The sequence below is a fragment of the Cololabis saira genome, chromosome 1, assembly GCF_033807715.1.
Source record: "Cololabis saira isolate AMF1-May2022 chromosome 1, fColSai1.1, whole genome shotgun sequence".
Classification (NCBI taxonomy): domain Eukaryota; kingdom Metazoa; phylum Chordata; class Actinopteri; order Beloniformes; family Belonidae; genus Cololabis; species Cololabis saira.
Window position 1 is genome coordinate 32,750,249 of NC_084587.1, and position 24,014 is coordinate 32,774,262.

General features: G+C 41.2%; 2 protein-coding genes across 2 annotated transcripts in view; one reads left to right on the top strand and one right to left on the bottom strand.

Annotated features, from left to right (window-relative positions):
* The window catches only part of LOC133418299 (complement C3-like), a 33,700-nt gene extending 25,107 nt beyond the window's left edge, over positions 1-8,593 (top strand). The window contains exons 35-46 of the mRNA XM_061707270.1: positions 340-495; positions 649-708; positions 917-1,007; positions 1,433-1,484; positions 1,967-2,054; positions 2,138-2,227; positions 2,346-2,451; positions 2,780-2,869; positions 2,975-3,058; positions 3,316-3,396; positions 5,322-5,469; positions 8,386-8,593. Of these exons, the coding sequence (XP_061563254.1) occupies positions 340-495; positions 649-708; positions 917-1,007; positions 1,433-1,484; positions 1,967-2,054; positions 2,138-2,227; positions 2,346-2,451; positions 2,780-2,869; positions 2,975-3,058; positions 3,316-3,396; positions 5,322-5,469; positions 8,386-8,530 (1,191 nt within the window). The 3' untranslated portion in view covers positions 8,531-8,593. The remainder of the gene's footprint in view (positions 1-339; positions 496-648; positions 709-916; positions 1,008-1,432; positions 1,485-1,966; positions 2,055-2,137; positions 2,228-2,345; positions 2,452-2,779; positions 2,870-2,974; positions 3,059-3,315; positions 3,397-5,321; positions 5,470-8,385) is intronic.
* Positions 8,594-9,333: 740 nt separating this feature from the next.
* Positions 9,334-22,540, bottom strand: LOC133452411 (B-cell receptor CD22-like). Its single transcript, XM_061731692.1, has 12 exons — positions 22,326-22,540; positions 21,180-21,440; positions 18,371-18,637; positions 17,464-17,724; positions 16,878-17,138; positions 15,885-16,145; positions 12,818-13,078; positions 11,790-12,053; positions 10,525-10,606; positions 10,375-10,435; positions 9,616-9,785; positions 9,334-9,511 (listed from the first exon to the last, which is right to left on the bottom strand). The coding sequence occupies exons 1-12, from the start codon at positions 22,420-22,422 to the stop codon at positions 9,415-9,417; spliced, it is 2,343 nt and encodes a 780-aa protein (XP_061587676.1). The 5' UTR covers positions 22,423-22,540; the 3' UTR covers positions 9,334-9,414.
* Positions 22,541-24,014: the final 1,474 nt, after the last annotated feature.

The following is a 24,014-nucleotide window of genomic DNA, read 5'->3' on the forward strand; positions in this document are numbered from 1 at the left end:
GGCAGGGAAGAGCGAGCCACACTGAAGGCAGGGAGGTTTTATAGCCTGGAACACTGGGCCCAGGTGCTCCAAATCAGCCCAATCAGCTCAGCTCACACCAGACTCCTCAAAGACAAAACAGAGAGAAAGTCAGGCATGCCCACAATTAGACAGGGTCGTCACAGTGTCTATCAGCTAAAAGAAATTTGTTTTTTAATATATTCTTACTGTACTGTCTGAGATACAAAAGATTAATAAATTACAGTAAATTTGTTCTGGCAGGCAAATTCCAACGCATTATTACAAATCAGAAATACTATAGTCTTTCATATTCAGTTTTCCTTCCCTGCGCCCTCCCAGTCCACCATGGTGGTTCTCCAGGCGCTGTCAGAGTACATGATCCACCAGCCTCCTCCTGCAGACCTCAGCCTGGATGTGGACATCAAGCTGACAGGACGCAAGGAGCTCCGCTACCATTTTAACCCCGATACAGCTTATGCTGCTCGCTCCTCCAGGGTGAGACACATTACTAGCCAATCCACTGAGACAAAACGTGGCACGATAAAACATTATTTTTGATTTTAGAACACTGCAACTTGAAATAAGAATTCTTGGTCCTGCATTTTTGTTTTACCAAATTTCTGCTTCTGTGGTTCTTTGTCTGGTTAGTTGCCGGCTGATCTTGATTTGGAAGTGGTGGCTGAAGGGAATGGACAGGGAATACTGGAGGTACAGTCATATATTCAGAGAGGCAGCTTTTTTTCTCACTCACATGCAGAAATGGAGTCAATTGCACAATGTCTCTAACAGCTCTGTTAGTTTTGTGGCAAGATGAAACTTGAAATATTGGTTCAAAATCTAATGGAAAACACAGTGATAACTTGGGAACTAATTAACTTTTTTTGACCGACATGGTTATCTTGAATTTTCTCCAAAGATTGTGACTCATTACAATCAGCTACTTGAGGGGGATGAGAAAGCCCCCTGCGAGAACTTTGAGCTCAGTGTCAACATTGAAGAATCCAGTGGTAAGTCAACTTATCACAGCATCTCACACACGCAGGATGCTTCAACTGGAAAAAAAAAAAAAAACCATATCATGACTTTTTTTTAAACTGAAATATCATTGAAATTATCTGTATCTCATAGAATAATAATATAACTCTTATACATACCCTGATATGGGCAACAGCAAAACAATATATGCACTATATTGGCACTCTTTGGAGAAAAATGTGAATACTGCAAAACTTAAAAACCAGCATCTTCCTTCATGTCACAATGCACACGAAGTATCTTTAGTCAGTTTTATTATACATTATTAGATATTATTGACATGAGAACAAATACAAATTTTGTGGTATACAAATATAACTACATTTATAAAAGTTTATCAGATAATATTACTAGTTCTGCAAAATAAAAATAAAATAAAATGTCTGTGCCGTATTAGAAAAGCCTCCTGCAGAAGCAGAAAAGACCTACCAGATCAGCATCAAAGTGAGGTGAGTTTATCTCACACATTTACACACTGGAAAATCTGTGACATGAAAATTTAAAAAAATGGATTTTGGAAGTTTTAGATCAAGCTTTCTGACCCTGTGAATTAAAACTTCAAACTGCATTTGGAAAAAAACGATTTGTGCTTGTAGAAAATGTTAACTTTTTTCAGAAACAGTAAGTTACACAAAAATTTTAATAAAAATCTTTTCCACAAATATGACACAGAAAACAGTTCCTGTAGCTCAACACTCAAAGTTACAAGTCTGCGTGAAACCAAAACTGAGATTATGCTTTCTCACTTATTTCTTTATGATTGTGGCTTCTCTGAATGATGATGAGCATTTAGGGCTTCTATCTTTGACCCAATATTATCTGCTGGAAGCCAAATGCCTCAGATCAAATCAGATAATCTGGTAACTAGCTATACTGTGATATCCCTTAGCTGTATTGTCTCGAGTCAGTGCTGTTTTCTGTCTCTTTACAGGGCGTTAGGACCCAGGGATGTCAGGATGGTGGTTCTTGATATCAGTCTTCCTACTGGCTTCACTCCAGAAAATTCAGACCTGGAGATGGTAATATGCTTCTGATGTTTGGCCTGAAAAGTTAGATTATTGTTTAAAGATTCTTTTTTTTTTTTAATCATTAAAAAACACAGTTGTCCAACTCAGTGGATCGTTACATCAGCAACTTCCAAATTGTCGACAACCTGAGTGACCGAGGTTCCCTGATCATCCACCTGTTCAAGGTAACAGCATGATCAGCCACAGCCTGATTTACTGGAGTACTGGGAGGATTTTGTAATTAAAATGTATTCTTTTGTGAAAGATTGGTTTGTACTTTTCAGTTCTGTCTCTTCCGTTCAGGTTTCACACAAAGTGCCAGAGATCCTGATTTTCAGGCTTCAGCAGAATTTTAAAGTCGGCCTCCTGCAGCCATCCTCAGTTACTGTCTATGAGTATTACAATCCAGGTAAGCAAATACAAATGTTACACTACAGCAGACCCCAGAATATGCGTCACATTCATTTAATAAAGGATTGTAGAATAGATCATTCCTGTAGTGTCACTTTATACTTAGATGGACAAAATCCACCTAGGATTCTAATCGCTGTAATTCAAATACTAATACAAACTAAGAAAATATCAAATATCACTTAAATGTGAGTAAACAAGCACATTTTTATCTTACAACACACAGTGAATAATCCTATATTACATGTTACATTGAAAACAAATATATTGTTGTAATGAAGGTAACATGATGGGCTCTCTTTTTTCATTGTGTCTATATTTTGCAGATCACCGCTGCAGTCGCTCTTACGCTCCCAGGGAGGACATGGAGGAGCTCACTCGGATCTGCAAGGACAATGTCTGCCGCTGCACACAGGGTAGCGTATGAATGTGCCTCTAAGAGCTCACAGGTGCATGTGTGTGCACTTATGTTGCTTATTATTTCAATGTTGTTACATTTTCTGTCAATTCTCAATCTCTAGGTGACTGCTGTATCGCTAAAACTGATGGTGAAAACTTCCTTAACAATGAAAGAGAGACATTTGCCTGCAATAGCTTACACCATGGTATGATACCCTGTCACACAATCATGGTTCATACATGCTTGCACTTAGTTCATTAAGTACATATTTTATATGCACATACAGTTAAGATGACACATAAAGTTAAGAAAGGATGAAAATAATTTGAGCAGGTATTACTCGTACTCAATTCATCAAATTAGTTCATATCGTTCTCCTTAGCAGGTTTTTATAATAACAGCAAGTGCATTCTTGATGATAATGTATTTTATGGTATTGATGCTCTGGTATGATTGTTTCAGTCTTTCAAGTGAAGGTGCTGGGTGTCAACCAGAGTTACTACGACAAGTATGACATGGAGATTACACAAGTTATTAAATTGGGTGAGTTTGAGGAACAATGCTATCTTTCTCTCTGATGTACACACAGATTCATGCATGCACACTTTAAGATACTAAGTTGACTCTTTAGTTTGTGTAACACCACTAGACGTTTTCTTTATACCCTTGTGTTTCCTGACTGAAGACACCTCCAATCATGCCTTTGGGCAAATGACAAGTGAATGGGTGTGAAGCTCCACCCACACGTAAATTCATCTGTCATCACAGTCATCATTCAGTTCGATAGTTTCCCCTTCACAGAGCAGTCAAGTCTTGTACTTCATTCCTTTCCTTCAGTGAACAGATGTTATAGACCCTAAACCATCCACAGGGTGCCGCTGGGTGCTTGAGGGTTCATGGGAATTTGCCCAACCAGTCCACATGTGTTTTGTGGATCTGGAGAAGGCATTTGACCGTGTCCCTCGTGCCATTCTGTGGGGGATGCTCAGTGAGTATGGAGTCCAGGGCCCTCTACTAAGGGCTGTCCGGTCTCTATATGATCGGAGCAGGAGTTTGGTTCGCATTGCCGGCAGGAGATCAGACTTGTTCCCGGTGCATGTTGGACTCCGGCAGGGCTGCCCTTTGTCACCGGTTCTATTCATAATTTTTATGGACAGGATTTCTAGGCGTAGCCAGGGGCCGGAGGGGATCCGGTTTGGGGACCACAGGATTTCGTCTCTGCTTTTTGCGGATGATGTTGTCCTGTTGGCTTCATCGGACCGGGACCTTCAGCATGTGCTGGGGTGGTTTGAGGCAGAGTGCGACACGGCAGGGATGAGAATCAGCACCTCCAAAACCGAGGCCATGGTTCTCCATCGTAAAAAAGGGTGGCATGCCTTCTCCGGGTGGGTGGAGAAGTCCTGCCTCAGGTGGAGGAGTTCAAGTATCTCGGGGTCTTGTTCACGAGTGAGGGAACGATGGAGCATGAGATTGACAGACAGATCGGTGCAGTGTCCACAGTTATGCGGTCGATGTACCGGACCGTCGTGGTGAAGAAGGAGCTGAGTCGAAAGGCGAAGCTCTCGATTTACCGGTCAATCTACGCACCTACCCTCACCTATGGTCATGAACTTTGGGTAGTGACCGAAAGGACGAGGTCGCGGATACAAGCGGCCGAGATGAGTTTCCTCCGCAGGGTGGCTGGACGCTCCCTTAGAGATAGGGTGAGGAGTTCGGTCACCCGGGAGGAGCTCGGAGTCGAGCCGCTACTCCTTCATGTTGAGAGTCAGCTGAGGTGGCTTGGGTATCTGTACCGGATCCTCCTGGACGCCTCCCTAGGGAGGTGTTCCAGGCATGTCCCACCGGGAGGAGACCCCGGGGAAGACCCAGGACACGATGGAGAGACTATGTCTCTTGGCTGGCCTGGGAACGTTTCGGACTCCCCTCGACGAGATGTGTTTGGGGTGAGGTCAGGTCAGTCTGATCCAATAAGACTCCCTCCGAATCCTGCATCAGCAGGTTCCTCTAATGGAGCCAAGGCTGCCATTGTGATTTGTGGGTTACATCATTGTGATCCTAACTTTAGTTGTATGTTCAGACCATGTGGTTAATTGTGAAATTTTTGCTTATCTGGTGATGTGGAGACTGTCGTGTTCTTCATGTGTGGTGGGGAAATTATTGTTGACGTCACGTTTCCTCATATTCTGGACTTCACTGCATGGCCAACAGACAAAACCCCAGAAAGTTGGGTACACCAGACTTGATGTATGCATGAAAGGCCGCAACTTTTCACGTTCAAATCACTTTTTGAACATCCAATGAGCGTAGAAAGTGACGTACGCACGTTTTTTGTGCGCCGCAATCTTTGTACATGAGGCCCCAGGTCTCTAAAACTAAATCAGTACTAGGCTACTGCGATTATCTGTCCCCGAAACTGTAGAGTGAGTGGGCAGGTGTGTATGTCTGTTTAAATGTAATGTCTGTTCCAGGTGTCGAGGCTGGAGTTCAAGTCGGTCAGAGAAGGTTTTTCATGTCTCACGGGGGTTGCAGAGAAGGACTCAGTCTGAAGCAGGGCTCTCACTACCTCATTATCAGTCCCAAAGAAGACCGGTGGAAGGCTGACCCTGATACCAACGGGTGAGGCGAGAAAAAGAAACACTCACAAAATAGTTATATATTTTTACAAGCGGCAACCTACGTGGATAACTTTTCCTGCAAGTGTCTTCTTCTTTCACCTTTGGCCTTTCTCTCAAGGGGTCACAACACCAATTTTCCATCTTCCAAATAGATTTGACTGGTCTCCCTATTGTCTTGTAAGCCTTTCATTTCAATTCATCTTGCTGCTACTCTTCTATCACAGATAACTCAAGACATTCTTCTCCAGACAGTCCACGCTACCTGCACTCGCTTCTTCACCTCTGTCTGAACAGTTTAGCCCAAGTATGCTCCTGCACCTTCTTCACCTGTCCTCTTTATATCCTCAACACTCTGGTTCGGTTTCATTTACACACTTGTCTTGCTGTGTCTAGCGGTGACTGACCCTAATTCCTCTCATCTCTATTGCATATCTTCACCTTTCCATGTTTTCTTCCACCTCACTCCCTACTCTCACTATGGATAAAAATGTCTCCGGCAAACACCACAGTCTTGTGATGTCATCTATCAATCTAGCCATCGCCATGGAAATTAGAAACCTAAACATCACACAAGTCTGGTGACATTTAAAAAAACACCTGCAGTAAGAACTGCTCACATTTGCTGAAATATTGATATATGCATGTTAAATTGGTTACTTTGTACTTATATGTGAAATACCAAGAATATATATATTTCTAAAACTTCTCTGGAAGTCTGAAGTGCTTAAAACCTTATTTCCTGTCAGGAATAGGTTTATAAACAAAAAGTTTGTACTGCAGCCAGATCAATGTGACCTAACTTCCCTTGCCTGGCCAGCTGCCTTTATTCTTTTACTCCCCAATACAATGAAACCATGGAAAACTACCATGAAATCTTAATTCATGAACTCTCATTATTTTTAAAGTAATATCTCAAAATTAAAATAAATTTAAATGGCTTCTCAGGAATACAAAAAAAACTATAGGAAACTATTATTCTCAGTCTCTGAGTTTTTAAATTTTATTGATACTGACCTTTTCCTGTACTTGTTTAACTTGTTTTAATCTTGTAAGCACTCTGATATTCCCTGAATGAAGAGTGCTTTATAAATAAAATCTATTATTATTTGTTATTATTATTATTATTATTACCCCAAATGCAGTGGTACCAAATGCTTGAGGTTCTATGTACTGCTCCAGGTGACGTACAGTGGCTGTTTTACAGTCTGAAGGTTGCTGGTCTGATCCCTAACTTCCCTTGCCTGGCCAGCTGCCTTTATTCTTTTACTCCCCAATACAATGAATTTGTCTGCTTCTTCTGGATTTTACTTTGATTTCCAGGGGACAGTACCAGCTAACATAAGACAAACTGCTTCGAAACCCTACTGGATAACAGGGTACATCTTTCCCTTACTAAAATACTGAATAAATGTATTGTAATGTAGTTTTGATGGGTTGTACGTCTAAAAAGCATAACTCCTGTAAGTATGTTTAAAAACAACGTTGAGCAAAGTGCTTTACAGATAAATGATAAAAGAATAGAAACAAAGCACATCAAAACAAACGGATTAAAACAACTAAAACTGATCTATGTGCTATGCCCTTCCACTGTGGACCAGAAGTTGTACAAAATCAATGCTTTGCTTATAACAAATGCTGATAATTTAGCTCTGACTTCATCACTCCTCAGTGTCTGGTTGTTACCAGGGACAGCCACAAGAGGGCGTTTTATCCTATAACGACTGTTGAAATATTCACTTCAATTCAATTTTATATATATATATATATATATATATATATATATATATATATATATATATATATAGCGTCTATTACAACAGAAGTTGTCTCTCCAGAGACCCAGAACATGACCCTCGAGCAATTATTACATTATTACATAATTGCTTGCAACTACGTTTTCCAGAATTTTAGATACAAACGGAAGATTGGAAATTGGCTATAATGTCTGGGTCAAGAGAAGGTTTTTTAAGTAAAGGTTTAATTACTGCAACTTTGAAAACCCTACGTTTAGGGATAAGTTGATCTGGTCCAGTATTGTAGGGCTAATAAGAGAATGAACATTTTGGCGTAATGGAGTCGGGATGGGGTCTAACATACATGTGGTTGATTTAGCTCTATTGACGACTGAGGTCAGCTCAGGGAGGTCCATAGGATTGAAACAGTCGAGAGTCAAGTCAGGAGGTCGCTAAAGCTGAAGAAACACCCACAGCCGCTATCGGGTGGACCTGGTTGATTTCTTCTCTAATTTTGATGATTTTACCGTTAAAGAAGCTCATAATGTCTTCACAACTGAGAGCTTCAGGAATGCACGGCCTAACAGAGTTGTGACTCTTTGTCAGCCTGGTTACAGAAAACCTGGGTTACCTTTGTTATCCCCTATCAATGATGAATAATAAGCTGTTCTAGCTTTGTGAATGGGTTTTTTTATATACTATTAGACTATCTTTCCATTCACGATAGGAGTCTACAGACTTTCAAGAGATGAAATTCAGTTCATAACAGCGTTGGAAACCACATCCACTAAAAAAAAATACACTCATTTTAACGACAGGGAAGAGCATTTCAGATTCAGAACTAATTTGTGAACAAAAATCAAAACATCCTCACTCCACAACATCATGGAACCCATGTGGCTGTAAGGTTAGACTTCAGTGGAAATGCAAAAACCACTGGGTTGAGAAAAAAAAAAAAAAAAAACCATAAAAGAAAACCTAGAATCTTTAAGTTCAGAGTGCTGTTAGTCACAATGTGGCTGAAGTCATCCTAATAAACTGTATTTCATTTTTGTATGCTCATAAAATGTTTCTGCTGCTCCCCAGTGAACAAATCACATCATTGCACCCAGTTTCATGCAACTAGCAATGCTGATATCTAAAAATATAGCTTTTATGTCATTCTTATTCATTTTATGTGTCAGATTCATCTACATGTTTGGGAAGGACACCTGGGTGGAGCGCTGGCCTTCGTCTGAAGAGTGTTCCAGCAATCCCAGCATGGAAGCTAAATGCAGCAGTCTCCGTAGTGCAGCAGCTGACTTGTCTATCAACGGATGCAGGCTGTAACGACACCTATGCAATCATTCAGTGTTCCTGCATCATTTTGTTGTAGAGAAGGCAAAAAAACACGCTAAGGATTTTTTTGTGATAGAAATGAAGAACTGAAAGTATAACTGTTATTGTTTGTTTTTTTGTGTAAGGTATAATCTGACTAAGGAAGAATTTAAAGCTGTTAACAAGTAAAAAGGTTTCATGAAAAATCTCCTCTTGTACTGGTATCTTTCATGCATTGCTTGATAATACAAAGAATGAAAACCTAACATTACCCACTGACTCGTCGCTCTTGAGAACAAAATCAGAGCGCTGAAAGTAAATTTTATACATTGATTTGTGCTTTTTATTTTCAGAATCATTAAAAAAGGTATTTAATAAATACATTTATCACATATTGCTTAAAAGAAAACCTTTCTAGATCGCAAACAAGCTGAAGATTTATATATATTTATGAGACAAGGTAGAACTGAATTTTAGGCTTAAAGCCAAAGTTCTCCCTCCTAATGTGATGTCCTGTGTGTGTATGTTGTGTCTGAATCACCTGCCAAATCCAAGGCAAGGCATTAGCTGCAGGTTATCAACAACTAATGCTGGTGCCAAAATAAAACTGTCTTTCTCTCTGCCTCTTCTCTCTCTCTCTCTCTCTCTCTCTCTCTCTCTCTCTCTCTCTCTCTCTCTCTCTCTCTGTGCTTGTCTCTCTCTGCTCTGCTGGATCCCCTTGATCCCATACCCATCCCATCTCTCGTGTGTGAAAGGCATTGATGCACACTGGACAGGACTGTATGTACAATATTTATCTTTATTTATGTAGCTGCATTCATGGTCAACAACATTCAACATGATACTGATCTCAAAAAGAAATATATAAAAGAACATAAACAGGAATTCAAAGTGGACTACAGATACTGCTTTCTTTGTTTTTTGGGAGGTTTCTTGACTGAGCTGTACAAAGTTGCTGGATCGGCCGCAGCTGCTTCACTTTTGATCCAAACGCTGTTGAGATGAAATAAAGTAAGAAACAAATGTGACATTACAAAACTGCTTGAACAGCATTGGTTAAATGAAAGATAACTATTGCTGTGTAAGGAGCAGCTCACCTCGGAGAAGAACTGGCACTGCTGGGTTTACTCTCTTCTTCTCGCTTTCGCTTCACGTGCCTGCAGAGTTGAGCTGCTCCAATGGTGGAATAGAGAGCTTCTTCTGGTTCTTTTGAAAAGTAGACATTGGCATAGCCAAGTTCATCCTCGACTGGTTTTACCTGCAGAAACTGGACAAAAACCTTCATAAGCAAAAGCCACAGAAAGATCACTTGATCACTTGACTAGGCTGGTCACTAATAACAAATGAAAGGTTCCCTTTCAAGTAGTGACTTATCAGACTTTGGAAAAATACGCAGAAAAAAATGTGTGATGTTAATTAATAGAAAACATTTTAAATAATCAAATCTTTGTTTTATCCTTCTCAAATAGAAGGTTAAATATTTATGATTCATCAAAGGGCACACAATCCTATGTTTAAGGAAACTGTGATATTAGATATTTTGAGTTCACAACAAAAACAAAATGTTCAGCACATGACTATCCAGAAAGAACTTGTTTCCAAGGAATATATATTTTCAAGAGTTTTTAAACATTCATGTAATAACAGAAAAACTATTTCTGTAATTTCTACCAGTATAATAAAACATGGATGTAGAATCAGGCACAACATAAAGAGGAGACAGATAAAGGATGTCATTTTAAAAAGTTAAACACTAGACACTCTTCTAATAGCTGTTTGAAAATGAGCTGAAGATCAGAAAATGCTAAATCACTTGGGAGGAGTAAGAAAACTACACTGAAGGTCTCTGATCTCACCGGTTCCCTGGTGTCCGGGTCCTCTTCAGATTCAAATTGACGCTCAGAAGGTTGGCCTTTTCTGGTTGGAATAAAAATAATTTCAAGAATTGAATTAACTTTGCTAAAAAATATAATACATGTTGAATATGAGGAAAGAGAACTTCTCACATGATCCACACAATGATGGAGATGGGTATGAGAGCCAGGAGAACTGCAGGAACTGTTGCAGCAGTGATGTGTTTCCATGCTCCTATAAAACACAGATGAAAGAACATTAAACCGTATTGTCACTGTTTAGAATACTTTCTTCAACTCACTAGAATAGAAAAAGATTGTTTCCAAATCTTCAATCTCCATAATCCAATTATTTGTAATAGTCCATGCACATAAGGGTTGATTTCACCTTGGACGGTTAACAGGCCCTCGGGTCTAAAGCTTTGGACTTGCCTTCCAAAGAAATCACACCAACCTAAAAGTAAATAACCAAACCCTTATTTGTGTAGATTTTTTTTTTTTTACATCACTAGATGTAGTGATGAGTTTTAACCAGTAGAAAAGCCTTCAGAGGGAGAGTTTCTGCAACATTGATGACATGTAGGTAAGTTGGATGCAGTTTAACATGGTATTGCCTTAACCACATTGTGAGTTTAACCCAATCCTGAAGTTGTATGTAATTTCAGTATTACAGCAAGGAGTGATTAGTTAATCTGCAGCAAAATTGGCTCGAAACCTCAAGTATGGTACATTGAAAACACTCTGCATAATCAGTAGAGTCTACACTAGAATAGATTATTTACATACAAAACTGATTTCACATCCACAAGAAAAGAAAAAAAAAATTTATTCACTGCAATAAATGAATCTATTGTTTGTGTCACAGGCATGTCCAAGCAGGTGGAGGTCCTAAGGGCAGACCCAGGGACACACTTGAGATAATACAGCTCTCAGCTAGCAGAAGAGTTGGAGGTGGTAGCCAGGAAGAGAGAAATATGAGATTCTTTGTTAAGGTTCTGCCCCAATAACCTGAATTTGGATAAGCAGATGCCATGGATGGATGGATGGATGGATGGATGGATGGATGGATGGATGGATGGATGGATGGATGGATGGATGGATGGAGAAAACCTGTCGATAAATAATTTGAAAAGAGACTTACTGATGTCATCTCAACCATCTAATCAAGTTAGAATCAAGTTAAAATAAACTAACAAACAAAACTATAATGAAGCCACAATGCCATACCCATGTCTGCAAAATGGGTGAAATCTTAGTTTATCTACACGGGAGCATGTCAAGGTAAACGGAACGAAATAAGTTTGTAAAAAGATTGTCAAAGCTATTACTATAAGCTGCTAAGCTAGTGTTACTTTTTTGGTTTTGAAAAGACACCACAGCCACACTCAAAAAAAAAAAAGATTATATCAACAACCTACTTGCAACAACGTTCAAATGTAAATAAGTGGAGTTAAGGCGTCCTCTGGTGTTCTGGACATCACAGTAATAATTGCCACTGTGTTGAAATGTAATGTTGTTGATGGTGAAGTTCTGTCCTGAAGCTTTTGGTGAGTCTTCATCCTCCTGGTACCAGGAGTATGTAGCTGCTGGGTTAGCATCACTGTGACAGGTCAGAGTCACTGAACCTCCCTCCACTATCTCACCAGGGGGACTCACTGACACAGAGGGAAACTTTGGTGGGTCTGCGAGAAACAAAAATAGAAAAACAACACAGATTAAAAAGAAAACATATTATAACTCCCACCGGGAGGAGACCCCGGGGAAGACCCAGGACACGCTGGAGAGACTATGTCTCTCGGCTGGCCTGGGAACGCCTCGGACTCCCCCCGGAAGAGCTGAAGGAAGTGTCTGGGGTGAAGGAAGTCTGGGCATCTCTGTTAAGACTGCTGTGGCGGAAAATGGATGGATGGATGGATTATAACTTAAATGTTTTTTAAGTTATAATGTAATGTATAATGCAAATTTAATTATCTGGAAATGTTCAGAAAGCAAGAAAGGTGGACAGTAAAACCGGATACCATCTGGACAACCTAAACTAAATCAATAAATAAAATTCAAATCATCTAAAGTAAATTGAAACTACAATTTCCATCCACCTGTGGTTATTTACCAAGAAAAGCTTAATAATAAAAAAAAAAAAAATTACATTTTGTTGGTATTGGATGTAAAGTCAGGCCATTTCCTGAGCTCATCTTCTGGAGATAATGTATTAGACAATATATTTTTGGAGGTCTGTATTACTTATGTAGACAAGTTTAGTTGCAGACAAGTTTAAATGTTTAGTTTTTTTTAGGAATTTTGACAAAAAAAAACTTTCCATCAAAACCTATGATTTGAAACTTTGAATCTTGCTCTTAGCACTTCAACTATGAAAGAATTTACTGTGAAAGAAAAAAGCTATGGCACATCTTCGAGAAATGTATTTGTGTAAAGTGGTTTCACTTACATTTCACATCAGTGTTGATGGATAAAGACGTCCTTATCCCCAGTTCATTCTCAGAGTTACAGTAATATTCTCCAGACTCAGAAGACTGGATGGATGTGAATAAAAGTGTTTGTTCTTCACTGACAGGTGTACGGACATTTCTCCTGTACCAGGAGTATGTAGCTGCTGGGTTAGCATCACTGCTACATGTCAGAGTCACTGAGGTTCCCTCCACTATCTCACCAGAGGGACTCACTGACACTGAAGGAGGTTTTGGAGCATCTGGAGGAGAAACGATATTTACATAATTAATCAGATTATGCAAGAGATTTTGTGCCAGAGGAATGATATTATTACCTTACCTGCCACAACAATATGCATGCAAATTAATATTACTGCAGAAGTATAACTGTATTATATTTCTAGAAATGAAAGCTGCCCATTCCAAAGTCTGATGGATACCATCTTTCCTAATTAGACCAGATTTTACCAAAATGTACCAAAAATCTATGTAGCCCAAATAGACACTGACTAGACAGCCAACAGCTGAAGAATGACCTGGAGCTAAACATCTCATAACTAAATCAGATTTTCCAGGAATTCAGGGAAAACTATGACACCCTAAATCGCTCTTGTATAGAGAATTGTTTTGATTCCTCTGGACTTGACTTTGATTCCAGTGTTGTGTATGTATCAATGAACAGAGAAGAAGCTACATCTGGATTCTATTGGATAGGCAAAAACCACAAGTCAGAAAAAAGAATAATATGACATAAGGAGAACGATAACCAGAATATACCAACAAAAGACATCCACATTTGCATGCAGAGGAGTAGGAACCCCAGTGATTGCTCTCTGAGAGACGCAACATCTATCCAGTCCATCTGCACTGAGTTGGATGGCTGGCTGAAATCCATGGACAAGTCAGGCCTACTTGGGACGTTTAAAGCCTGGGTCTACCAACATGGCATTCTTCCCAGGATCCTGTGGCCCCTCCTTGTCTACGGGGCCCCTATCTCAACAGTTGAGACCTTGGACAGGAAAGTCAGCAAACACCTCCGGAGATGGCTTGGAGCAAGGTGCCTGAGCAGCATTGCACTCTACGGGAACAGTAACAAACTATGACTGCCTTTCAAATCCTTGGAGGAGGAATTCAAGGTAACTAGAGAAGCCAGAGAAGTGGTTCAGTACAGGGACTCAAGTGATACAAAGGTGGTTAAAGCAGGTACAGTATCCAAGTGAGGACTGGCAGGAAATGGAGGGCAGAGGAAGGGGTTCAAGAGTAAGATGCAAGGCTGCGTGACAGGAGCCTTGTGGGAGTGGTCACACAAGGCAGAGCAGGGCTAGGATCCTTTCCAAGTTCCCAAATGAACACCAGGGGGAGGGAAGGGTGACGACCTGTTAAGGAGGAGGTGAGAGCAGTAGTGGAGGAGACGAGAACCTGCAAGGCAGTGAGAATGAAGCAACAGGGAGCTTGAATGCGAATGCGGAGAATGCGGTTGAAAGGAAAGTGACCTGGGCTGAGCTTTGGTAAGCTGAGTCTCACTGCATCAAATTCCTCATCCAGGGAGTGTATGATGTGCTTCCAAGCCCATCAAATCTGCACATATGGGGGATAGCAGAGACACCAGCATGCCCACTGTGTTCCAAGCGAGGAACCCTGTAACACATCCTCAGTTGCTGTACAAGGGCACTTGGAGAAGGTCAGTACAGGTGGAGGCATGACTAAGCAAGACCATTGCTGAAGCCATCAGCGCAGGACTGGCGTGGGCAAAGCAGTTCCAACCCTCCAAGAAAACCATTGCATTCGTCAGAGTTGGGGACAAGCCAACTCCCGCCATAAGAACATCATCTGCATCCTGAACGTCTGCAAGAAACATCAGCTGAAGTTCCCCAGCCATATTGCAGTCACCACCATGCGACCATTGTCCTTCCACCAAGGAAGCAGTGCTGCTGGAGCTGACAGTCCCATGGGAAGATTGCTTAGAATAAGCCTTTGAGAGGAAGCTTTCAGAGTACGCAGGACTGGTCAGTGACTGCCAGCAGGCTGGGTGGAGAGCAACGTGTTTCTCTGTGGAGGTTGGATGCAGAGGATTTGCACCCCGTTCCTTGGCCAGAGCCTTCAGGAGTTTAGGCATCGAGGATGAGAGAAAGTGGAAAGCCATCCGCAATACCACCGATGCACCAGAGATAGCCTCAAGATGGCTGTGGCTCAAAAGAGGGGAGCCATGGAGTCATGGTAGCTAGCTAGCCATCTTGACACAAGCTGGGGTCTGATCAGCCCCGGTTGGGCCACCTGGAGGTGGTTGTATCATGTTGAAAGACCCGAAACGTCCAATTATTCCAGGAACATCACTGAAGATGGGTCCATATAAGGCATCAGTAGTTGTATGTATACAGTAGTGGATGCCATGACATTCTGTAACCATTTTGATAGCTTCCGTTTGAGTCATCAAATACAGCCCACCCTCCAACCCATTTCGGCTTAGTTGGTGCTGAGCTTGACCCCAGGACTGCATTCAACTACGATTGCCAGTGTCTTTAATGTGATGTTTTTGACTATGGAGCTGCCAGTTTCTACAGTCTGTTTCTCAGCTGGTGTGTTTATGACTGAAGGAAACGGAACACAAATGTGGACTGGTTGGTTTTGAACTACAGTGGTTTTAGACCCCTGCCTCCTTTGCACTGACACCCAGCTGCTCAAGCTGTTCAAGGGAACTGGTAACAGGAGAATCTATGCAAGGTTAGCTTGGTGTTGGTTTCAATGGTGCAAAACCAAATTTCTAATGTGGTGAACCTCACTTCCAAAGCTGTTAAAAGTCAACATTTATTACACATGGCATTATCAATAAAGGAGGAAAAGGAATAATTAAGCATGTGACTCACTGTGTAAATATGTGCAGAAAACACAGAACGAGAGCTAGCAGCCAAGCTAAACTAATAAGCTTTCAGTTTTGGATTCTTTCATAAAATTTGGTGTCAACAATTAAGGTATAAATATTGATGATGTGCACCAAAAACAGCTATGAAAGTGTAAGAGAACGAAACTTTGGTGGAACATGTGTTAGTTTCAACTGGTTTCACTCACATTTTACATCCATGGTGATGGATTCAGACGTCCTGCTCCCCAGTTCATTCTCAGAGGTGCAGTAATATTCTCCAGACTCAGAAGACTGGATGGACATGAAGACAAGTGTTGGTTGTTGACTGACAGGCGTACGGACATTTCTCCTGTACCAGCAGTATTTAGATGCTGGGTTAGCATCACTGCTACATGTCAGAGTCACTGAAGTTCCCTCCACTATCTCACCAGGGGGACAAACCGACACTGAGGGAGGCTTTGGAGCATCTGGAAGAGAAGATATAATTGCATAAATATTCTGATTGGTCATATATTTTGTTCTACAATCACAGGAAAAACTCTCCAAAGAGATAAAAGCTAGTTATTTAACTTGTTAGAACTTGCTGAATTTAAAATATTGCCCAGTTACAGGTAATCTTTGACACTGTTTTTAAGTTTCAGCCAACACTTAAATGTTGAGCCTCTTGTGCCCCCTAAAGAAAATGACTGGGGTCAAAACCATATTTACATAAATGATAAAGAAACCAAAAATTTCGTAGAACCTCTGCAACAATTCATATTGACTTATTTTGATGTGTATTTTATGTCAAATAATTCCAAAAATACATTTTGATGAAACTACATGAAAAATCTTGTTTAAAGTTATTTTCTCAGACAGGTTAAAAACTTTCTTTTACTTTGACATGTTTCGACTTCACCTGTATTCTTCCTCAGAAGATAAGTTGTTACAATTACAACTTTTAAGACAATATCAATGTAATTAACATAAAAGGACAACATTATTAATCAATTTAATCACTGCTGATTTCTGAGTGGGAAAATGAATAACTAGAGAGTATATATTTCAAAAGTTTAAATTTGTTTTTATTTTGATTTGCAGTTTACCTACAGTGTTTTTGTAAGCAGGTTCACTGGAATTCACTGCCAGGTAAATTCACATCAGCTAAGGAACCCTCGACTCGTGGGAGAAATGTGTCAAGGTAAACTCACTTCACTCACATTTCACATTGATAAAGACATTTTCAGATCTCATCCACCCCAGTTTGTTCTCCGCTGCACAGTAATACTCTCCAGAATCAGAGGAAAGAATGGTTCTGAAGATGAGCCGTCTGTTGTCCCCGATGTAATTGTGGCCATTTCTCCTGTACCAGGAGTATGTAGCTGCTGGGTTAGCGTCAGTGCGACAGATCAGAGTTGTTGAAGTTCCCTCCACTATGTCACCGGAGGGACTCACTAACACAAAGGGAGGCTTTGGCCGATCTAAAGAAAAAAACACATTAAAACTTGGAAATTTCCATTATAGATTGTAGATTAACTGTAAACAAAGGAGATTCAATTATATTAATGAATACAAGATTTACAATTGTATAGGAATTTTCATTTTAAAGAGTTGCAAACCTGTAAGAATTTATGAAGAATATGATGTGAGTTGAGTTGAAAACATAATAGATGTTGCTAGACCTAGATGAACGGTTAGGTCATAAATAAAAAAAGCTTGGGGTCAGTATGGCCATACGTAGATAGATCTAAAAAGCAACTTTCAGTCAAAATTAGGAAAATATATGTGTAAAGTTGTTTCACTCACATGTCACATCAATGGAGATCAATTGAGATTTGCTGTTCCCCAGTTCATTCTCAGAGGTACAGTAATATTCTCCAGACTCAGAAGACTGGATGGTCGTGAAGAAAAGTGTTTGTTCTTCACTGATAGGTGTACGGACATTTCTCCTGTACCAAGAGTGTGTAGCTGCTGGGTTAGCATCACTGCTACATGTCAGAGTCACTGAGGTTCCCTCCACTATCTCACCAGAGGGATTCACTGACACTGAAGGAGGTTTTGGTGGATCTGGAGGAGAAAACATAGTAAGTGCACAATCTGTCACATTTCTCATGGCAATATCATTGAAAAAAGATCTCTTAATATTTTATGCTTTAGTCATAGTTATATGTTTATGGAATAGAATGCTTAAACATATTAAATTTAAACACAATAAAATACTAATATACACAATGCACTTAAGACAGTAAAGAAAAAAATAGTATGAATTTAGTATACTTTATCTTTATGTTTGATGTCAAAATTCCAATGTAGGCTATATGGATTTCTGACATAAAAAAAAAGCTAAATTTTCTTCTTGAAGGACAAATATGCATTTGCATTACCATGACTTCCTTCTGCATCAATCTTTCTTCTCTGGAACATTATTTATTTCTCAATTCTACTTGTTGGAGAAATCTCAGCTGAGGTGGACACACTTTCCCTCCAGTACCGAGAGGTCAAAATAAAGACGCATTGTGGAATGTGTCATTTATAGTCAATTTACACTTTAAAACTACATAACCATTTGAATATAATTTTAAGACAAACATATAGCTTAAAACTCTCATGGGCTGCATAAAAGATATAAAAAACCACTAGAGCATCCCATATCAATTAAAGAAACTTTGGAGCATGTGGAACCGGGGAACACGAGTAAACCTGTTTCACTCACATTTCACATTTATATAGAGGACGTCCGATGTCCTCATACCCAGGTTGTTACTAGCTGTACAGTAATATTCTCCAGAGTCAGTGGGTGCAATGAATGTGAAGCTGAGCTGTGTCTTTTCTTCAACAAAAAAATTATCATCCTTGGTGTACCAGAGGTACTTGTATGTAGCTGCTGGGTTGGCATCACTGTCACAAGTCAGGGTCACTGAACTGCCCTCCTTGATTTCACCAGAGGGACTCACGGTCACAAAGGCACTTTTTGGTCGATCTGGGGACAGGAAAAATAAATGAATTAAATTAGCATGTTTCATCATTCTTATTTGATTTTTTTTTTATTTTAGCAGAAAAAATTTGGTCTGCAAAATGAAAAAGAAATCAAGCTGTGAATTCACTGAGAACAGTTGAAAAAGGCAATTTATAAATTGATTACTATTGTTAAAATTGTATAGAAAAGCAAAGCAATGTTCCACATTCTCCTTTACCTAAAACAACCCTGCTTTAAAGGCTTCTGTAGCTGTAAAAGACTCTGAGCTGATGAATGCCAATATGAAGCAGACAGAGCAGAGGAAAACTAGGTATATATTCCCAAAGCAAGCCTCAAAATGTTGGCAGTCGTCAGTTCGGTTAATCTCAGATCAAATGTTTGTGTAGTGCCAACAGATTACAAGGCAGTATGGCTGTTCGATTTTGCCCAAAAATAAAATCTCGATTTTTTTCTCTCAAAATCCGATTTTCGATTACGATTACGATTATTTTGTGAATTGACAAAAAGCAAAGAAATTATTTCAAATATGCTGTTTTTTTATTGAACATTTGCCCCATTGGGCTTTAAGTCCAAACTTTGCTCTTATTAAACCAAAAATGAATGAATAAAGTGCAAAACTCTGTAAAATAAGTTGAAAAAAAGTTTTAAAAAATATAATAAAATATAAAGTTTTATCTCTGAAAAAAAAAATCAGCAAATCAGCACTTGCAAACATACAGTAAGTTATATTTCCAATTAAATAAAACAAGACATTTTCTAATTAAACTAAACTGGGTCTTTGCATGCTAAATAATAATGCAACCCATGAAGGAGGTAGAGGTGTGTAATGTCAGTCATTACATTTGCTATTCACATTTGCAAGTTTTTTGCAAGGAACACGAGCCGGTCTACCGCATCTGGCTTGAGGGATGCCCGGTGGCATGTTACAACGCCCCCTCCTACACTAAAGAGCCTCTCCGATGGGGCACTTGTCGCAGGTATTGAGAGGTATTTCCATCAATCATTAATATGGTATCAATCATTAATATGTGTGCAGACAAGGTATAAAAAAAAAATAAATACATTTAAAAAAAAAAAGTGAAAAATCGATTTTACGATTTTCACGTTTTAAAGGAGCCGTCTGTAAGAAATGGCCAAAACTGGTACTGCAGTAACTTTCAAAATATTGTTGAGCGGCGTGTACCCTCCCCCTCCTCCCCCCGACCAGAGGTTGCCAGGTAGGCTGCAGAATGCAGCAGGAACGTAGGCTGCCATGGCTGCGATAATTAGAGCCGAGCTGGCAACCCGGATGCCGAAACAATACTGACTTTGTGATTGGGAGATAGGTGGAGGGTGGAGCTTCAGGCCAAAACAAAAAATGACAACATAAACATCAGTTGAGGGCTGCAACTCCTCTTTTTAAACTGGAATATCCTGGCTTAAGTGCTGTTGTCAGTGACATAAGTATTTGAAATGAACATGATTTTTAAATGTCTGTTGACATATCGGGGTCATTTTATGATTCGTTTTATTATTGCTCTTACATACAGTTCCTTTAACATCGTTCTAATTACATAATCGCGATTACGATTTAAAATCGATTAATCGAACAGCCCTACAAGGCAGTTTACCAAGAAAGTAAACAAACCCAATGCAGTCCAATTATGTTCCAATTAAAACCAGATTTGTTATCCAGCTGTAATCAAATTTATTCCAATTAAGTTAATTCAAATTTCATATAAAGCCGTTTCATGAAAAAGAGCCTTGTGTCTGTATGATTGGGTGTCCGCTGTCTAGCCTGGGTTTGGGACTCTGCTGTGGGGCTTATCTGGGTCGGCTCCTTGTTGGTTCTCAAGCTCCGTGCCCGTCCCCACTGCCCTTGCAGCTGGACATGGCTTTGGCTCTGGGGTTCCCGCTTTCATCGGGGCGGGGTCGGCCCGCCGGCGTCGACAGTCGGGGTGGCCCCGTCTCTGCGGGCGGACTGGCCTTTCACCGGGTGGGGGTCGTGGGCCTGGAGGGCGTGGACCTCTTGGCCCTGCGATCAGCCGGGTGGCTGGTGCTCGGCTGGGTTCTGGTCTATCACCGTGGGTTTCCCGGCTGCCTCCTCCCGTGGTCATGGGGGCTCCGCCCTGGGCTTCCCTCTGTCACCTGCTGGGTGGGGACAGGATTTGCTGACAGGGGGTTTCCTGCTGTCCCTCTTCTGGTCCTCCATGGGGCAGCTGGTGGCCTGAGTTGGGGTTTCTTCTTTGTCGGCTTCTGGTGTCTCGGGTGGCGTGGTTGTGCCCTCCTTCCTCGACTGTAGTTGCAGTTCAGGTAAAGCCTTGTTTTCCCTTTGCACACACACAGTTACACAGACATACACACCTGCTCACTCACCTATATACCTACTCCACAGTTTTGGGGGACAGTTAATCGCAGTAGCCTGGTACTGATTTAGTCTTAGAGACCTGGAATGGTTGTTGTTTGTGTCTCTGCCTGTTCCCATTTCTGTTTGTTTTTTCAGGCTTCTGGCCTGTTACTGCTTGCATCTGAGAAAAATGTGTTGGTGTAAGATAGTTTCACTCACATCTCACATCAATGTTGATGGGTTCAGACGTCCTCATCCCCAGTTCATTCTCAGAGGTACAGTAATATTCTCCAGACTCAGAAGACTGGATGGATATGAAGACAAGTGTTTGTTTTTCACTGACGGGTTTATGGACATTTCTCCTGTACCAGAAGTGTGTAGCTGCTGGGTTAGCATCACTGCTACATGTCAGAGTCACTGAGGTTCCCTCCACTATCTCACCAGAGGGACTCACTGACACTGAAGGAGGTTTTGGAGCATCTGGAGGAGAAAAAAATAATTACACAGTCAGCCAGATAACTCATACAAATGGCAACAAGCCTATTAATGACATAATGAGTTCTGAAAGCTCAGCTAGTTATTTGACTTGCTGGAATTTAAAATATTGCCCAAATACAGGTCATCTGATCTAAAGTTCTTGATATATTCACACTTAAATATGAGCCCAAATGTAAGAACACAAGTGTCACGTAATCCCATTGTCATTTATAATAAGTGACATTCAAGCTTGGCCTAAATTATGAACTAGAAAGCAACAACATAAATTGGCAAGATTTCACTAAATTTTTGGTCCAGAGATCTGAAGATGAATCCTTGAGATCCAGTTATGAAATAAAGTGAAATCTCTCCCTCCAGTGACGCTGGCGGGGTCAACCATTGGCCCCCAGCGCAAAGAAAACATCAACACCAGCTTAACCTAACACAGATACTTTATCAGCCATAAGATCAGGAGCTGGTGACAGAGAATGTGTTGCAGACGGAGCTCAAGAAATATGCTGATAGCATCAAGAAAGCATTAAAATGTTGACAGGCATTCCTTAATTAAGTTTTAGAAAAGAATTGATCAAGACAATCAGAATTAGCACAATACAAAATGTGTAGGAATTGCATTTTAGCAAAAATGTTTTAAAAACTTTAGCAATAAAAATTCAAGATTTAATTAATTAATTAATTAAATCATGTGTTTTGTTTGTTTTGTTTCTTCTTTTGTTTTTTTTTTTAACTCTAGAAATAAAACTATTGAAATATAATGGTAAGAACCTTTACATGTTGCCTCTCAATCTTCCTCTATGAATGTGACTCACTGTGAGAGGTAGGTTTGGAGCATCTGAGGAAAATGTGTTGGTGTGAATTGGTTTCACTCACATTTCACATCAATGTTGATGGGTTCAGACGTCCTCATTCCCAGTTCATTCTCAGAGGTACAGTAATATTCTCCAGACTCATAAGACTGGATGGACATGAAGACAAGTGTTGGTTTTTTACTGACGGGTGTATGGACATTTCTCCTGTACCAGGAGTATGTAGCTGCTGGGTTAGCATCACTGCTACATGTCAGAGTCACTGAGGTTCCCTCCACTATCTCACCAGAGGGATTCACTGACACTAAAGGAGGTTTTGGAGCATCTGGAGGAGAAAAAAATATTTACACAGTCAGCCAGATAACTCATATAAATGGCAACAAGCCTATAAATGACATAATGAGTGCTCAGAGCTCAGTGTCCATCAGTGCACGTGGCACCTGGACACCCTAGGCCGGAGGTCAATAATTGACTTTGTTGTTGTTTCATCTGACCTTTTGCCGTATTTCTTGGACACTTGGGTGAAGAGAAGGGCTGAGCTGTCAACTGATCACCACCTGTTGGTGAGTTGGATGCGCTGGCGGAGGAGGAGGTTGCACAGACCAGGCAGACCCAATCGGATTGTGAGGGTCTGTTGGGAACGTCTGGCTGAGCCCTCTGTCAGGGATATCTTCAACTCCCACCTCCGGGAGAGCTTCTCTCAGATCCCGGGGGAGGCGGGGGACATTGAGTCCGAGTGGACCATGTTCTCTGTGTCCCTTTTCGACGCCGCGGCTCGAAGTTGTGGTTGCAGGGTCTCCGGTGCCTGTCATGGCAGCAATCCTAGAGCCCGGTGGTGGACACCGGAAGTAAGGGATGCCGTCAGACTGAATAAGGAGTCCTACTGGGCTATGTTAACCTGTGGGACTCTTGACGCAGTAGATAGGTACCGGCAGGCCAAGCAAACCGCGGCTCGGGCAGTCCCGGAGGCAAAAACTCGGGTCTGGGGGGAGTTCGGTGAGGCCATGGAAGAAGACTTTCGGTTGGCCTCAAGGAAATTCTGGCGGCCCGCTCGGCGCCTGAGAAAGGGGAAGCAGTACTTTGCCGGCACCGTTTACGGTGCGGGTGGAGAGCTGTTGACCTCGACTGGGGACATTGTTGGACGGTGGAAGGAATACTTCGAGGATCTCCTCAACCCGACTGACATGCCTTCCACTGAGGAAGCAGAGAGTGGGGACTCGGAGACGTGCTCATCCATCACCCAAGCCGAGGTCACTGAGGTGGTTCGTAAGCTCCTCAGTGGCACCGGGGGTGGATGAGATTTGCCCTGAGTACCTCAAGTCTCTGGATGTCGTAGGGCTGTCTTGGTTGACACGCCTCTGCGACATTGCATGGAGGAAGGGGACAGTACCGCTGGAGTGGCAAACCGGGGTGGTGGTTCCTCTTTTTAAAAAGGAGGACCTGGAGAGTGTGTTCCATCTATAGGGCGATCACACTTCTCAGCCTACCTGGGAAAGTCTACGCCAGGGAACTGGAGAGGAGAATACGGCCGATAGTTGAATCTCGGATTCAGGAGGAACAATGCGGTTTTCGTCCCGGTCGTGGAACACTGGACCAGCTCTACACCCTCCGCAGGGTGCTCGAGGGTTCATGGGAATTTGCCCAACCAGTCCAAATGTGCTTTGTGGATCTGGAGAAGGCATTTGACCGTGTCCCCCGTGCCATTCTGTGGGGGGTGCTCAGTGAGTATGGAGTCCGGGGCCCTCTATTAAGG